Below are 17,964 nucleotides of genomic sequence, written 5' to 3' on the forward strand. Positions count from 1 at the left end.
TTCATAGATAATATGCAAATTGGTAAATCCTAAAGTTTACATGACTAAATTAACTATCGTAAATGTTAATTATAAGGCGACCTTTTTATTTCTTATCCACGATTTCAGCATCGTGAACACTAACATAAATATTAATTTAAATCCTCTTATTTATCTTTAAGTGTTTATGTAATGACTCAACTCTTAGCCCGTTATGAAAAAAGCTAGTAGCTAAGTGCTGTTGTTCAATTTATCTTAGGGACTCTAGACCATATATTAAATATATACATATGAGCCTGTAGCACTAGTTGAGATCGCGTATTTAATCAAATATATCGAAATAATTATAAGTTAAACAGATAATATATGAAGCATGTAAACATATAAAGGCATAGCAAAACATAGTCATATCATATGTAGGCTCAGTTTATTATATAACTATAATTCATACATCACTACTTAATTTTAAATATTTACAAACTCTATTGTTTATACTAACAAGCCCTGACTCACAAGAACCACCCTAGTCTAAGACCCATTCTAAATTACATATATTAAATATTTACAAAAGAGATAGCCCTCTAAAAAGTTTATACAATACGAGGGCAAGTACCACTACGACGACTACTACTACTACTGTTGCTGCTACTACGGATGATTATGGATAACTGGAAGTTGAGGAAACACTATGCTGAAGTAGAGAAAGTCACTATGACATGTCTGCGATGTTGCTGTTGTTTGCCTTCCCAACGGATTCCTCTTCCCCTATCTCAAAAGAGCTGTTGTACATGTCTGCCATCATCTGGTCAATCTACGCCTACGAGCTATCCTCCGATGAGGATGAGGATCCAAAGCCCTTGGGAATCCCTAGTCCATCGATCTCTCCCCAAGAGTTGTTGATTGGTTTGGCTATAGGGAATGGTGGTGGATCAGCGGGCATAGGTACATCGAGAATCACTGGCTCCTGATCGGGTCGAATCATGGTGGGTACTTGAGCACATCAATTATCGGGGACTTTGGTATGGGCTCCAACATGTTCAAAGAATAAGGCGGAAAAGGATATTGGCCTCCGCCAAGGTGAAGCTCTGATAGTAATATATCATATGGTATATTAGGGTCAAACTCCGGGCTAAGCAAAGTGTGAGAGAAAGGACGATTAGAAAGATAGTAAATGTACGTATGTGGACTACTCCAAAACACCGCACCTCCCATCGTAGGATCTACGTATCTGCCATATGTTGGGTATTCAAAGAATATCACGCCGATCCTCATCTGCAGAGGTGGAAAAATAAGGGGATGAGAAGTTAAGGTTCTCAACACGGTACTACACGGAAACCTAAATGGATCTGTAGCCTAAGTCTAAATGTTTGCAAGGTCATAACTGTAATTCACACACAAACAAGTACAAACACAAGTATAAAACAAAATAACAATTATATATACAAATAAACAATCACAAACAGAAAAATGCAGCAAGTATGATGCATGCATGATCCTATGCAGGCCATAACCTTTAAACCCGAAGTGCTCTAATATTTTTGGCTGTTTCATACAAAATTCAGAGGCAAATAAACTTCATATTTTACTTAAATAATAAGCCAAAAATAGAGTTACATCACAAAATTTTTAGAATTACAAACAAGCACAAATTCACCACAAAGTGACTCATATGAACACCAAATCAAACACAAAAATATTCTAACTAATCCTAATCCTTACCTCTTATTTAATTCATCCCTTAAACACTTTAAATACCATAAATTACTCAAATAAAATCAAGAACATAGCTAGTGATGGTGGAACTTTCTTGGTCAAAACTAGTGTCACAAAAATGATGGATTTTAGTCACTTTGGGCTTGAATTTCCTTGGCTCCTTAGGCGTACTCCATATGTCCTTCAATATGGGTTTCTTAGACATAGAAGAGAGTAAAAATTCATCTTAAATTCAGCTTGAAAAACCAAAATGAAGAGGCGATGAACAAATGCTTACCTTGTTAGAATTTTGTATGAAAATGTAAGAATTAGCAAGAATGAACAAGGAGTTGTGCTTGAATGACTTGAACTCTTGAATAACAAGAGAAGAACAATAGAAAAACTACTTCAATGTAGACTGAAAGAGTAGAAAATCCTCTCTTCCTCTCTCTAAAACACGGCAATTTATCTCTCTTTTTGTCTAATGTTTTCATCATTGCTAAATGATTCTCTTGAAGTTTGGCTTGATTTAATGTGGTAAAAGGCTGTGAAAAATCAGAGGAGAATGAGCTGAAAAAAATGAGAGAAGGGGCGTGATTCCTAGGAAGCATAGTCAGACTCGTAATGACATATTTATCCGCAGTTAATTGCGGTTAATTACTCGAGATTAAAAATACTGCAGAGAGGGATAAATAGTAGAGATAATCTCAGCCATATGAGTGAGAGAGAGGGACGTGTTTCTTGAGAAACAAGCAAGAAAATTCGGGGTCTCTAGGAAGTATTTGCGGAATACTAGTCAGAAATTCGCTTCGGATTAACTTTTACCGCGTGGTAAAATAATGAGCGGCTGAGATTTATTCTTAAAGGAATAAAATCAAGAATGAATAACTAATAATAATCTTGGAACACAATTACCAAGGTAGAAATTTCTTTTACCGCTGATTCTAAGATTTTTTGTTGCTAACTTTTTTCCAACGCGTGCAAAAACGTCATTAAAAGTGAATTTCGGCTCAAAGAGTCTTTAGTGAGGAATAATGGACCAATGGGGAGTGGATATTTAATTCTACTAGTCAAATTTGATTTAGATGGAGTAATTATCCTCGTAAAGTTAAATTTAACCTGTTAATTACCATTTTTTAATTTATTTTCGTTTTTTCCACCATTGGGACTGCCTTGCTAGTTCTTGATGGACTATGGTCACGGGTTTTACATAATAAATTACAAAATAGCCAGAAAAATCAGTTTACCAAAAATCGGGTCCTTACATTCTAACCTCTCTAAAATAAATTTTATCCTCAAAATTTAGTACCTGTGAACAATTGTGGAAAATCTGTCCTCATAATAGTCTCTAACTTTCATGTGTACTCTTTGGCTCAATCTCGTCCCTAAGCAACTTTCACTAACTCTTAGTTGTTTGACACTCCGATTGGCTATCTTGATGGGTGGTATTCGAAATTTCAAGTTATTCTGTATCAGTATTGTCTCAGGCTCTAGGTTATGACTCTTATCATGATTATATTTTTTAAACTAGGAGATGTGAAATACATTATGAAGATTGGACAGATAAGGGGGAAGAGCTATTTGTTAAGCTACTGAACCTACTCTCTTAAGAATCTGAAAATGACCTATATACCTAGGCTCAACTTCTTGGTCTTAAGACTACGACCTACTCCAGTGGTTCGTGTAACCTTAAGAAAAATATGGTCACTCTCACTAAACTCTAAAGGTTTTCTTATCCTATCGGCATAGCTCTTCTGCCGGGTTTGGACCATTAGAATTTTTTCGCAAATGCTCTTAATCTATTCCGTCATTTCCTAAACTAATTCCGGTCCCAAAATACTGGGTTCTTTTCCTTCGCACTAACATAGCAGAAATTGATATTTGCGCTCGTAAGGTACTTCATACGATGCCATCTTGATATTTGCATGAAAGCTGTTGTTGTAAGAAAACTCTACAAGCAACAAGTATCTATCCCAACTTCTCTTTTTGTCCAATGCACAAGTCGTCATCATATTTTCCAGGGTCTGAATTGTTCTTTCTGACTGGCCGTCATTCTGTGGGGGTGATTAGCTGTGCTCATGTGTATAGGTGGGTTCCTAATAGATTCTAAAGTGAATCTCGGGTCTCTGTCAGACACAAGGTTGGATGGTACGCTGTGTAACCTGACTATTTTCTAAATATAGAGCTGTGCGAGTTTTTCTAGAGAATAATCCATCCGAATCAGTAGAAAGTGGGCAGACTTAGTTAATCTATCCATTATTTATAAGTTGTGCTCATTGTATTATGAAGTTCATTATTTATATTCCTAAACTTTTAAGATATTGGCACCAAATAAACTTAGAAAATATTTTGAAGTTAAGAATTTTTTTTTTTTGACATAATTGCTAATTGTGGTAGCACAAATAACTTTAACTACTAGCCTATTTTGTGCAACATTACAACTTTTTAAAAAATAGGAATAGAATACTTGAATTTTCTATGATATTTCTTCTTTAAGTATTGCAAAGTATTAGAAGCTGCAAATTAAAATTTTGTAAATAATCCACGTTGACCATAATTTACAAATTTGACTTCATAAATCACTTGATTGCATTATATGCAAGTTTCAAAGTGTTGCCTTTATAAAAATTTACACAAATATTTTTAATTATTTATGTAAAAAATTTTATGTTAAATGAAAGTTTTCGCATCTCTTTAAACAACACCGGCTGGTTCTTTTCTTCATCGTTAAAGAATGATCATAAAATATAATACCTACAAATAAATTAAATTAATATCTTATATGATCAAAAGTAAAATATGAGTTCATTTATTTTAAATTATTTAATGTATAAAAAATATTAATTTAAAAATTATTTTGAAAATTCTTGTATAAATAATCAAATTTAAAATAAATAGACTAAAACTTTTAGAAATTAAAATAATTATATATAAATAATTTAAAAATTTTCAAGAATTATTTTGAAATTTTTTAAATTATTTAGACATTATTTTATACTTTATTTTGAGAACTAATTTGTTTAAATTGAATATGTATATACTTAATAGCTACGTATGAGTTAGTATTCTATTTTTATGGGAATGGATCCTCTCCAGTTTTTTCAACACTTGACAAAATACAGTGCAATCTCTCACCTTTGATTTTAATAGTGAGACCACAAATAAATAAAAGAGAGAATGTGGTGAATGGTTAGATTAAATACTGCACACCATCTAGTTTTTTATTCACTGGAGAGGATCCACTCCCCTATTTCTATTGTCTCACAAAAATAAATATTAGAAAATGTTTTACTCATTTTAAAATTGGAGAGACTAAAATTAAAATTGTAGGACTGATAGGTAATTACACCAAATTTTTATGATTCCGGTTGTTCTTATTTTTTCTCGACTCGAACCAATCATAAGAGGAAGGAAAATACAAAAACCCTCAGTATTATTCTTACCTCACATGCCGGCATAGCAGGGCGCTCCCTTCCATTGCTTCCCCTTCACCACTAAACCAGCTCCGCCGAGCCACTCAATAATGGACCCTCCGATTCGTGACTCGGAGTCCAAACCTAAACCCCTCTCTGAAAACAAAGACGACGCCAACGTCGTCTTCATCGACACCAACCTCGATACTCACTTGGCCGTCCTCGTCTCCGATCACGATACCGTCTCCGACCTCAAAGGTCTTCCTTTCACACTTTTACTTTCTCTTTCTTCATTCTTCGGAGATTTATTATTTTTCAAATGCAGACTTTTTTCCCTCTCCAGTAGTGTTCTGAATGTTTATGACTTTGTGCAGCTGTTACGACGTTCTGCATTAGCACTCTCAATGTTTGAGAAAATAGATAGCTTCGTTTTCTAGGTTGTGTCCCCAAAGATGTTTGCTTTGTCTTTTTGTTTGTGTGTAGAAAACTAACTAAAATGTGTGTCTAGAAGTTTGGAACTGCAAAAACAAGAACAATCAGCCGTCTCGTTCATTGTTTTCATCTCCAAATACAAAAATAATAATTAAAAAAAAAGAATGGTTAAGCCCGGTTTAGTAGTTTTTTATCGAAAAATGCTTGCAGCCCTAATTGTATATATTTAGAGTAGAACTGTTCTTATAAGTACAATGCATGTTTTGGTTTTAGTGTTCCTTGGATTATGCACAATTGAATAGTTTTGTGAAATTCTGTATCGCCCAATTTTGAGAGTACTCATGGCGTGCTGCATGAGGTGTTCCAAAAGGATGAAGATATGCTGTGGTGCCACTGCTGCTATTGTGATTTTGTTGGTGGTGATCCTGGTGATCTTGATCTTCACTGTCTTCAAGCAGAAGGACCCTACCGTCACCTTGCAGTCTGTTAAGGTTAAAGAGGCGAGTTTGGTTACTTTCCCGATTGAGGCAATAAATGTGTCCTTGGGCATATTGCTCACAGTTGAGAACCCCAACTATGGAAGCTTTAGTTACCACAACAGCACGGCTTATCTTAATTATCGTGGGAAGCTTTTGGCTACTGCCCCATTGCATGAGGACACACTTCCAGCTCGTGGATCTCTGAACATCAGCACTACTTTGAATTTCTATGCAGATGACTTAATGAAACTTCTGGATTTAGTGGCTGATTTTGTTGAAGGTGTTATCAATTTTACTTCAACAACCACCTTGGAAGGGCGTGTCAAGGTGCTGAACCTCTTCAAGAAGAAAGCCACTAGTTCCTCCTTTTGTGATATCTCTGTATTCGTACATGACAAGAGTGTTAATTCTACTTGTGAAATAGATGTCAAACTTTGACTAATATTGCGTCGAGGCAGACAGCTCAAGTATTGTATTGTTCAAGTAGTTAGTGTCTAAGCAACCCTTAGTTTCTATCCCTCTTGCAGTGGATTTGATATTGTCTGTGTGACTTTTCCTTCTAAGATTGCTTTTGAAACCTCAAGTGCATAAAGGCAGGCTTCTCTAGTATATACTTCATAATGATTGTTATATTTAAAATCTCTTAGCATTTATAACTCGCTATTGTCTTCTCTGCTATACTTTTCTAATCATTGCTTAAATATGCACATAATTATTTCAGAGTTCTGACATTCTGTGTACATGGCATATGTATGAATTTTTTATATACAGAGCGAATTTTGTCAGAACACCCATCATGCTTTCCCAAACTTGGGCAGATACAGATTCATGCAATGAAGGTATATCGTAGTAGATCCTGTTGACTCTCTTTTGCTATTCAAGGTATGGTTGTATTCCTATTGATTATAACATTATTTTGCTAATTTGCAGGTAAAGCGCAAAGGGTACTTTTATCACCTATCTGATTCCATGTTTGTAAAAAGTGCCTTCTATGGTTTCAACAAGAGCTGGTTTCTTAGTGTGGATGCTTCTCCATTGGGCGAGCGTGGTCAAAATGATTGTTCTTCTGGTTCTCGTAGCCAGAAGATACTTCTTGGCAATTCAGATAATGCCTTGACTGGTTTGATCAATGATGAGAAAGATGAACATGATTTTGTGAATCCATCTGATAAAGCTGTTAAGGATGATAACGTTGTATGCGAGGATGAAATGTCAAAATCTGTGTCTAGTGCAAAGGAAAAACAGAAGAGTACAAGGAAAGAAGATGATACTCCGGAATATGATGCTTCTGTTTTTAGGCCAGGCAATGATACTATTCAAAGGGAGATTGAGGTTATGGCAGACCCTTCATTAAATGCAACCAAAGAAGTAATCATTGAAAGTGAAGTTTTAAAGGAGCATCAGCACAATGAATTCAATAATAATAACGCGACAATTGGCATTGGTACTGAGTCAATGAAAGAGGCTTCTGAACCTGTACGTGCTACAAATAAGCAGAAGAAAAGTAAGAGATCTTTGATTCATGATGCTGATGTTATGCAGAAGAAAGGGAAGAAGAGATCATCAAATTCTCATGAGACACATTTGACTTCATTCAGGAAAGATGCAGAAGCATATCCTTCCAACATTCAAGGGGGTGTTGAAGAGGAAGTTTATGAAGATGGTATAGTCTCTAAAGGTAATATACTACTCAAGGAACGGTTGAAAGTAGACATTATACTTGTCTTATTGGGTGGTAAACTTGTGTCATATTAATATGAATTTGATATGTATGTTTGTAATAATTGAAAAGCTATGTTACGAGATTGGAAGGCTATGCCTTATGGAGGACTTTCCCTCACAGACGTGTTGAGAGGTTGGAAAGCTATGATTTATAGATAAATCTTTTGTTTTGTTTTGATTTTGTATAGAGGAACCCTTATCCCCAATTTGTATTATCCTTCTCATTTTATTGAATCTCTCTTTTTCTTTTAATAAAAAAGATTAATAATTGAAATAAATAAATGTTAAATCTACTGATCCTTTATTATTTTTTTAATCCTTGGTAGATATCAGCATGAGCATACCTACGCTTGAAAAAATGGAGATTGGAACTGATGCATCCTTAGAAGGTATTCCATCTAAAGTAAAGAAGTCAAAAAAACACAACCGTACTGATGTCGAAACAAAATTACAACCTTCTGGTGTAAAGGAGCCAAAGGAACCCAAGCAGTTGAATGAAGATAATTTGAATATTGTTCTTGACCAGTGCAATGAAAGTAAGGTTGGTCTGACTGATAGAGCTGAAGGAAGAAGAGAAGTATTACAAGATGATCCTAAGCCAATGCAGTTGGAAGAGTGTACACCATCTGAACAGAATAATAACACTGAAGCAAATATCAAAGAATCAAATGTGACTCCAAAACCTGTTGATATGAATGAGATGGGTGAACCTGTAAAATCTGAGAAAAAGAAGAGAAGGAAGAGAAAAGATATGGATTTGGATGAGAGTACATCTAGAAAAGAGTGCACACCATCTAAACAGAATAACACAGATGCAAACGTCAATGACTTAAATGTGACTTCAAAAGTTGTGCTTGGAATAGAAAAATCAGAGAAGAAGAAAAGAAAGACAAGAAAAGATAAGGATTCAGATGTAGAAACAACAGTTGGGGAAGATATTGGCCCTACTGATGCTTCTGATAGCAAGATTGTTATTGTAAAGTCTCTTAAATCATCTGATTGTAATCCAGCATCGGGAGATATTGGAGCAGAGGAAAACCCTTTAAATCATACAGAAGTGGGAATTATACAGCAGGCAGAGATGAAAGGCCCTGTTGTTTCAGCTATTGAAAAGGATGATGCTTCTGGAGCTGATAATCCTGGTTCCTTGGAACAAATTGAAACTATAGCCAATGCTGAACATGTGGACAAGACACGCAGAAAGAAATCAAACAAGAAGCAAAGCACTAAATCAAAGAGTTCATCAAATATGCTAACAAACGATGTTAATCCAGCATCGGGAGATATTGGAGCAGAGGAAAACCCTTTAAATCATACAGAAGTGGGAATTATACAGCAGGCAGAGATGAAAGGCACTGTTGTTTCAGCTACTGAAAAGGATGATGCTTCTGGAGCTGATAATCCTGGTTCCTTGGAACAAATTGAAACTATAGTCAATGCTGAACATGTGGACAAGACACGCAGAAAGAAATCAAACAAGAAGCAAAGCACTAAATCAAAGAGTTCATCAAATATGCTAACAAACGATGTTAATCCAGCATCGGGAGATATTGGAGCAGAGGAAAACCCTTTAAATCATACAGAAGTGGGAATTATACAGCAGGCAGAGATGAAAGGCACTGTTGTTTCAGCTACTGAAAAGGATGATGCTTCTGGAGCTGATAATCCTGGTTACTTGGAACAAATTGAAACTATAGCCAATGCTGAACATGTGGACAAGACACGCAGAAAGAAATCAAACAAGAAGCAAAGCACTAAATCAAAGAGTTCATCAAATCTGCTAACAAACGATGTTAATGATAGTCAGAAGCCATCGCCATCTTCTGATATTGGAACACTTGCTAGCCCTAATGTGTCCCTGTTTCCATCAAATACTGCTGAAGGAATTGACAACCTGGCTCCTGTTGAAGCTAATGATGCTGCTAAAGATTCAACATTTTCATGTGAAGAGAAAGATGAAAAGAATTTGGAAGCATCTTTGGAAGATGACAGGGTTAATGTTGAGCAACAATCTCCATCCCAGCAAGTGCAGCACAGAAGTCACCTTGATAAGATGGTACCAAATGTGCGCAAGACAAAAAGAGACGCAAAGTTGTCTAGTCAGTCTAACAGTGATATATCCTCAATTAGAGAAAAAGGAAAGCCTCGAGCCAGTGCTCCCGGAAAAAGCATGGATTTAACAGAGATGGAAGGCACTGTTGTTTCAGCTACTGAAAAGGATGATGCTTCTGGAGCTGATAATCCTGGTTCCTTGGAACAAATTGAAACTATAGCCAATGCTGAACATGTGGACAAGACACGCAGAAAGAAATCAAACAAGAAGCAAAGCACTAAATCAAAGAGTTCATCAAATCTGCTAACAAACGATGTTAATGATAGTCAGAAGCCATCGCCATCTTCTGATATTGGAACACTTGCTAGCCCTAATGTGTCCCTGTTTCCATCAAATACTGCTGAAGGAATTGACAACCTGGCTCCTGTTGAAGCTAATGATGCTGCTAAAGATTCAACATTTTCATGTGAAGAGAAAGATGAAAAGAATTTGGAAGCATCTTTGGAAGATGACAGGGTTAATGTTGAGCAACAATCTCCATCCCAGCAAGTGCAGCACATAAGTCACCTTGATAAGATGGTACCAAATGTGCGCAAGACAAAAAGAGACGCAAAGTTGTCTAGTCAGTCTAACAGTGATATATCCTCAATTAGAGAAAAAGGAAAGCCTCGAGCCAATGCTTCCGGAAAAAGTATGGATTCAGCAGATCATCTTCCAATATCAAGCCCAACGATGAAAGGTTCCAAGAAAGTGATTCACAAGAAAGCAGGAAAATCTTTAGTGAATAATGCCAGGGAAGTAAAGGGTAAAACAAATCAGAAGAAGAGCTTGTTATCAGGAGCAATCTTCAAAGATGATAGCAGTGACACTTCTAAAGATGCAGATAAAGTTGATATGTCTGATGCCAGCACTAAAAGTCCATCTGCAAATTCACTCTTGTCTGATTTTTCAGATGGTGATATCAGCGAAGGTCAGGAATCACAATCAAATTGTATCTGAAATATCATATTGTAATTGAGAATCTGCCCTTATGTTAGATGATACATTGCATATAATTTTTTTTTTCTCTATGCTTGTGGATTGTGGACTTTCTGACACTGATAATTTTTTATCATTCTGAAGTTGAACATGTAGGAAATTGATTATTGAATTTTGTCCTACTATGTTCTTTTTAATAGCTGGAAATATCTAGGTGCTCATTTATTATGGTTGATTGTTTGCGGATGTTATCCTTGGAAGTTGAGAAGAAAAGCTTGTTTCTTCCCCGCTTATTTTGAGCATTTTTAAGTTATGTTCTCATGTTTTTAATTAGTCAGTGTTTTGTGATGAATGGATGGCCACCATGGATAAATTCAATTCAGATTTTTGTAATTAGGACTTGTCCGTTTCTATTCCGAGATATTGTATGTCCAAGGTATGAAACCATTTAGCATAGTCAACTATCCTCTTATAGATTATTTTGGGGACAATATTTTTCTTTCAACTAACGAGGACACTTGAGGTAGCTGTGTTTTTATCTTATATTCACTTAGTCCTAAACATCATGTTGGTTCTAATATCTTCAAATTCCTGTCTGCTAATTGTTATATCATCTTCACCCATACTGATTGTTGCATCTGTTTTTGTGTGCGCATAAAGTTGGTGATATAGAATTAGAATAAGTGTCCTTGATGATTCTTGTGCCGATTTCACTCACATAGAAATAGCACTTTCCTGAAATTTGGAACTAATTATCTTTTTGAATAAAATTTGTTCAGATTCACATGGTGGGAAAAGACTGGAAAGTGGTGAACAAAATGATTTTAATGGAAGGTACGGTAGTGAATTGTATTTCTGCGGCTATAAGCAGCAAAGTCCCTCCCCCCTCTCTCTCTCTTTCTCATTATTTTCATTGTGTAGATTCTTGAATCTTGACACTCTAGTATTAAATTTGACCGACTTTAAGCCGAACTTATAGTTGACAAAGAAGATTATGGATTTATGGTTATCATATTAACGGCATTTGATTAATCAAATGGTGCTGAATAATCATGAAACAAAGAATTATAAGGGGCATTTGGAAATAGCTGGCAAGATCATGCTGCTCAAAATTGTTAGTTTGAAATTATGAACTTCCACTCTTTCACCATAATTACATCATTGCAGCAAACCGTAGGTGTTTCAGAGGCTTCGCGATGTTTTGGTTAAAATTTCATCAGGCATATTTGTATGTTACATAATTAACATATCAGCAAATTGAGTTATGAAGCATTTTACATTATGCAGCATGTCAAGCATTAAAGGGAAGCCGATTGATCATGTTTTCAGAAGTTCGAGCAGGTATAAGAAGGCCAGAATAACGGCATCTCAGTTGGAAGAATCTGAAAGCCAACCGGAGTTTGTTCCAGATAGCCTTGCTGAGTAACATGTAATCTCAAGTTTCAGCTGAAAAGGGGAGAAGAAACACCACTTAACCACAGCATTGTGGTCCTTTTTAGTGTTCTATTTTTACTTATGGATCATGTATCTAGTTGCCTCCAGTTTTTGTTGCTGCTGATACTGGGTTTAATTTAATTCCTTTTTTGCTTCTCAGTATCTTTCCAAACACAAATTGATGTTGAAGTTCTTCACTATTGTTACCTGTGCTCTCTTTTGTCAAAAATACTTCAAATTTATTGATATATGATGCAAGATGTTTTGAGCCATTTGCAAACCATTAGGAAGTGTAATATCCCGTCTGTTTCACAAGAGTCAAATAAACTAAACAGCATTGTAATAGAAGGAACAGAAAATTTACATACTAGAAGATGACTCTAGAGTGACTAAATTAGATTCATCTGGAATAGCTCAAGATTATTTTGAAGAGTGGTTTAGATCTTCTAATCCGCGAGATCCGACGGAGGAACTAGAAGATATTCCGGTGAAATTAGACACCACTAACAATATGCTGTCTAGAACAGTGACTGAGAAAGAGGTCAAGGAAGTAGGTCACACCAATTAGTCTAAGTAGTGTTTTTTAAAATATTTTCCAAAATTTTGATTCACATATTTGCAATATGTTATAAATAAAGCGACCAGTGATAACCAAAGTGTTTTCATTAAAAATCGACTCATTATTGTTAATGTTTTAATTGCTCATGAGTATATACATTGTCTTAAGAACAAGACCTAGCACTCAAACTGGAAAGAAAAGAAAAGAAAAGTTTGATAATATGCAGCATCCATTCATCCAGTGATTACATACAAAGTTACAAGCGAGTTGATACAATAAAGCATTTGATGAAGCTTGAACAAAAAAGGTGAGAGTCACTGAGATCTCATCCTGTTGAGTTGGTTCAAAGCAGGCTGCAAGATATTGTAAAGAACCCAAAGAATTGCAGGTGCCACAACAAACAGCAGAAGCTGACCCCTGTTGTCACTCGCAGCATCAGCAGCAATCATTCCCAAATCATTGCTAACTGCCGCTGATGCCTCGGGTGTCCACAAAATCCCTGATGCTGAAAGCCCACCAAGCCCAAGCCCAAGCCCAACAATGACCCCTTTGCTGCTCCTCATGCGGTTCAGTTGGTTAAGTGCTGGCTGCAGGATGTTGAAAAGAACCCATGCAATTGCCGGAATTATGGGCAGCAACAGTGCAAGCCCACGGTTGTCGCCGTCTGCTATGTCGGCGATTTGCTGTGCGGCGAAGGCGGCGTCGGAGGCTCCAAGGGTGGAGAAGATAGCACCAGCTATGGCAGTTCCTGCCATGGAAGTTGAAAGGTTGACGGGATTGGAGCTTTTTGTGGTGGCAATTCCCTTTGGGAGATTCTCAAGGGAAAGGAGGGAAAAAGTGGGCCTTGAAGAAGAAGGTGTGGGCTTTGGAAACTTGGGTGAGTTTGTGTTAAGGCACTTTGCATTAACCATGGCCATTGTTGCTATTGTTGCTGCCATTTGATGAGAACCTGAAAGCTTTCTTGCTATTGTTGTAAGATGAGAACCTGAAGTGGAAACTTTTTTGAGTGTTGAATTGTGACTAGGATTTGGAATATTAGAAGGTAAGGCTTAGTTGGAGAATTTTGGACCAATGAGATTGTGATCTCTGGATTCTTCTCTTATCACAACAATGCTATTTGGGCTCGTTTGGACCTCATGTTCCTTAGCTTCTTATCACTTCACATGCTTGCACAAAATGCAATATATCATTTCCCTCTTTTGTTATTTTTACTTTTTTTTTTTATACATTAACAATGAATTATATCATATAATATATATATAATTCTTTTATAAGAAATATATATTGATATCAACAAAATAATGGGAAAAAATAAATACAATTTATTGCATTAATTAAGTATATTTTTATATTATCATTGTAATTTGAAACGACAACTTTTTTTTTTCTAATGTGTAATAATTACTATTAAAAAATATTTTGTAAAATATAATTTAATTTATATAAAATAATATGAAGTCAACCGTAGCTTAAGGTAGAATTCACCAAAAATTTATAAATGGACTAGAGAGTAGTTTGTTTTATTCTTATAGAAAAATGTAAGTAGAAGCCACCACGAGGGAAATGTCATCTAGACATTTTTCAAGGCATGGAAAATTGGAAATGCATGTTTTCTCTCTTCTTCTAACATACTAATATAGTAATGGGTCGCATTAATGTACAGATCAAAGTTATACAGATATACAGATTTTTTTTATTTTATTTCATGTAATAACACGTGTTGGTCTCATATTGCATGCAGCTGGCTCAGAGGAGGTGGTGGGAGCTGATGTGAGGTGCGACGGCTTGGTGGGGTGAAGTTGAACGGGTTCTGAAGGTTACGCATTCCGTTGGTTGGAGGCTCTCATCATGGACCTTGTTTGGGCCGAAAAAAAAAAAGGATGAAATCTATCACTTGGTTCTTCACTTTGATAGTGTACTAACAGGGAACGAAATCCCTAGGTTCAGTGCGGAGGACCGCCGTCCCTAACACTCACACTAATAAACTATTCTTACATACACTGCACGGCTAATATAACTAATATAGTAATATTATTTTTATAATAATAATTAATGACTTAAATAACTAATTAATTATATAACCAAAAATTAAAAATTATATAATATTCAACAACAATAATATTTATTTATTAATTAACACTACGGCTAACTAATATATATATTATTTTAAATAGGCTAAATATTTCTACACATTAACACATAACTAACGTAATTATAACAAAATTAACTCATTAATTACTCAAAATAGGTTAAATTTATTTAGGAAAAAATCTCACAATTAAACTTCACAATTATTAGTGATGTTTATTATATTTTATATTTATTATAGTCTATCAATATTTTTTTTATAATAATTTTTAATTTATATCTAATAAAATTAAATTATTTATAAAAATATAGCATATTTAATAAGTATAAAATTATTTTGCCTTTTAATTTAGACATATTTATAAAATTATTTATATGCACTTAAATATATCATAAAACACACAGTAGTGTTTAATTTCAATTTCATTATCTTCATATCTTCTGTAAGGGGTGTAACTAACCGAATTGGTCCGAAATTTACTGCAAAATCATATCGAATTTTATAGCAGTTGATTCATAAACAGGAAAAGATCGCTCTCTGTTGATTTATTTGAGTTAAACCGATTGGTTCGGTTCGGTTCACAATTGGCTCCTTGAAGACCGAACCGAGCCGAACCGAATCGCAAGTGTCATTCAAAGTGTCTTAGTTTTCTTTTTTTGTTAGCAATTTTAAACTGTATTCCTTGGTATGTTTTACTGTCGGGTTAAGTTGAAATTGTACATCTCATTGGACGCCATATACTATTGTTATTTTAAGTTTACTCAGGGTTTTAAACTTCATTTTACGGTGACTTAAGTTATGATTATTAGGCATTAAATACCCGAAGTAATCGACTGAACCGATCCACTGTCGGTTTTGTTCGGTTCGTTGCCCATAACGCAGCAACCCAACCTGTTGCCATCACTTCAGGACCGTACAGGCCGGTTCAGTTGTTTTACGGTCCAAAATAATAACAAACCGACCCGATTACACCCTTACAACTAATATCCTTCTTCTTCAATGACCAAACCTCAGATACAGTTATAGTCACCAATAACACCATAATTTCACTAATTTTGGAGTTTTCTCCCAAACGGTTCGGTTGAACCAATTTTAACCGATTCCTAGAAGTTTTCACATGCTTTGACCGACTTTGACCGGTTCTAACCGACTTTGACCGGTTCTGTTCCTTATGCTGTTCCACGATTGCACCATACCAGTTGCGAGTCCGGTCCACCTTTTTTTGCAGTCGAACAGGCCAGTCCGGACCGATTCTTACAACTATGCCGATTCATTTAACCTTTCTTGCGTTCCACCAAAAGTCATGTCGTCTCTTTTCTCCCAGCACTCCTACTCTTCGGTCACATCATCCAACAACGAAGAAAGAAGGAAACGGAAGGTGCAGAAGCTACGGTGGGTTGTAGAACAAAAGGCGTGTTCCCGCATCCATCCAACAAGAAAGGGCTAATACAAAGAGCCTAGTCAGACTAACGTCAGAGCACATCAAAAACTATTTTCCCTCATTTGTGCTGCACCAAGGATCCAAAAAGAAATCTACCAAGACTCAGGCACAAATCAAGCAATGAGGGAGAAATCAAAGTCAAATCCGGACAGTAGAAGATCCACGGTCCAAATCCAAACTTCGAGCCAAAGCAAAACTCTATGTGCTAGATTCAAGAAACTTGAAAAAAAAGGATGAGAATCTATGGGTAACATGCATGCAATAGATTTGGATCTCTCTCTCCTCACTGACGAAGTCGCTGCGGCTCTGATGCAACACAACAACACAGTACGGGTTTTGAACTTGCTTCAACCTTGGAGGGTCCAGTCTTCTATAATAACGGTGAACGGCTGATAGTGGACTGCAAGATAGTAAGAATCAAAACACAGGATTCACATCTCATCGCTGCCTCAGTTGTTTGAGTTCTTCTCCTTCATGGTTCTCATTGTTATTTCTTTTTCTCATTTTGGTCTGTCTGAGTCTCATCGAAATTCTCCAAACATGGTGAGGTTAGTCGGAAACTGCCGATGAGAGATAAAGGACAGTGACTTACACTTGAAGAAAATGCCGCCAGATGTTCCTGATTTTCTTTATACACCTTTCTGTTTTGTTTCATGCTCATATGGAGATTCCCTTGCAAGTTGGGTTAGCTCTTGGCTGTTGAAAGCTACGACGAGTCCTAGTCAAATTCAAATTTGGTCATAATCTGGATTAGTCCCAGATAGGATTTGGTAGATCCTATTCAAAACATTGGTGTATGTAATTCAGTGAAAAAGTTATTCAAATTTCATCAGCATTGTGACGGAGACTGAATGTATGCTACATTGCATTTAGTAGCTAAAGCAAGATACATCTAGGTGTAACTTATACTGCTGTATTTCATTTCTGTTTCTGTTGCTGAGACGACAAAAATAAAGTGTCTCTAAACCCAACACGAGACAAAATTAACAAAAATCTCCTAACTTCCTCTGAAAATGCAACAAGTAAGATTCAGAAGAAACGGCTGCTGATTGCTAACATACAGCCCCCTCTTCTCTTAAGTACTGATAGCCATCAAAGTTTAATTTTAATACATTGACAATGTCAATATTTTTGTACAGTGGGTCAATTGCATTATTACATTTACATGACTATTCATACTATTAATGTAAAATGTAATTATTTCTCTTGACATATCACTATATAATTAGATGCACATGAAAAATTATTAATGGTAAAATACTATTTTATTCTTTTAGAATTAAATAAAAGGTATTTTCACTATTGTTAATATTAAATTTCAATTCATAATTACTGACATAATCTTTGAACTTCAGTAATAATTTAGTATTTTTTAAATTATTTCTTAACGGAATATGTTAGTGCTTTAGGAATAAACTAAAACCTATATCAATTTTTTAAAATTCAATCATCGAATATTGTTTTTGTATTTTGAAAAATAATTATCAAGGTGTTGTCATATTTTTAAAAATTAAAATTTAATATTTTCATAGGCATGTTTTTAAAATATGTTTCATGTGACATTTTCATATTACCTGTTTTCTGTATTAATTTTTTAACTAATCCTTTTCTAATTTTATTTAAATTTTATACAAGAGAAAAAAAGATTTTTACAGTTTCAGCTTGTATTTGCAATTAATTATATTCATAATAA

General features: G+C 35.4%; 2 protein-coding genes across 2 annotated transcripts; one reads left to right on the forward strand and one right to left on the reverse strand.

The window, feature by feature from the left end:
• Nucleotides 1-5,077: 5,077 nt before the first annotated feature.
• On the forward strand, nt 5,078-12,465 carry LOC107622564 (uncharacterized). The gene is made up of 6 exons (XM_016324508.3): nt 5,078-5,342; nt 6,767-6,834; nt 6,926-7,673; nt 8,044-10,740; nt 11,528-11,582; nt 12,036-12,465. The coding sequence occupies exons 1-6, from the start codon at nt 5,195-5,197 to the stop codon at nt 12,172-12,174; spliced, it is 3,855 nt and encodes a 1,284-aa protein (XP_016179994.2). The 5' UTR covers nt 5,078-5,194; the 3' UTR covers nt 12,175-12,465.
• Nucleotides 12,466-12,952: 487 nt separating this feature from the next.
• Nucleotides 12,953-13,860, reverse strand: PSBY (photosystem II BY). The gene has a single exon (XM_016324509.3). The coding sequence runs from the start codon at nt 13,677-13,679 to the stop codon at nt 13,056-13,058; it is 624 nt and encodes a 207-aa protein (XP_016179995.1). The 5' UTR covers nt 13,680-13,860; the 3' UTR covers nt 12,953-13,055.
• Nucleotides 13,861-17,964: the final 4,104 nt, after the last annotated feature.

Source organism: Arachis ipaensis, chromosome B10 (assembly GCF_059453495.1).
Source record: "Arachis ipaensis isolate K30076 ecotype BB chromosome B10, ASM5945349v1, whole genome shotgun sequence".
NCBI lineage: Eukaryota > Viridiplantae > Streptophyta > Magnoliopsida > Fabales > Fabaceae > Arachis > Arachis ipaensis.

Coding starts and splice junctions, on each gene's coding strand:
- LOC107622564 (XM_016324508.3), top strand. CDS start 5,195: ATGGACCCTCCGATTCGTGACTCGGAGTCCAAACCTAAACCCCTCTCT. Junction 6,835..6,925: donor TACAGATTCATGCAATGAAG/GTATATCGTAGT, acceptor GCTAATTTGCAG/GTAAAGCGCAAAGGGTACTT. Junction 11,583..12,035: donor CAAAATGATTTTAATGGAAG/GTACGGTAGTGA, acceptor TACATTATGCAG/CATGTCAAGCATTAAAGGGA.
- PSBY (XM_016324509.3), bottom strand. CDS start 13,679: ATGGCAGCAACAATAGCAACAATGGCCATGGTTAATGCAAAGTGCCTT.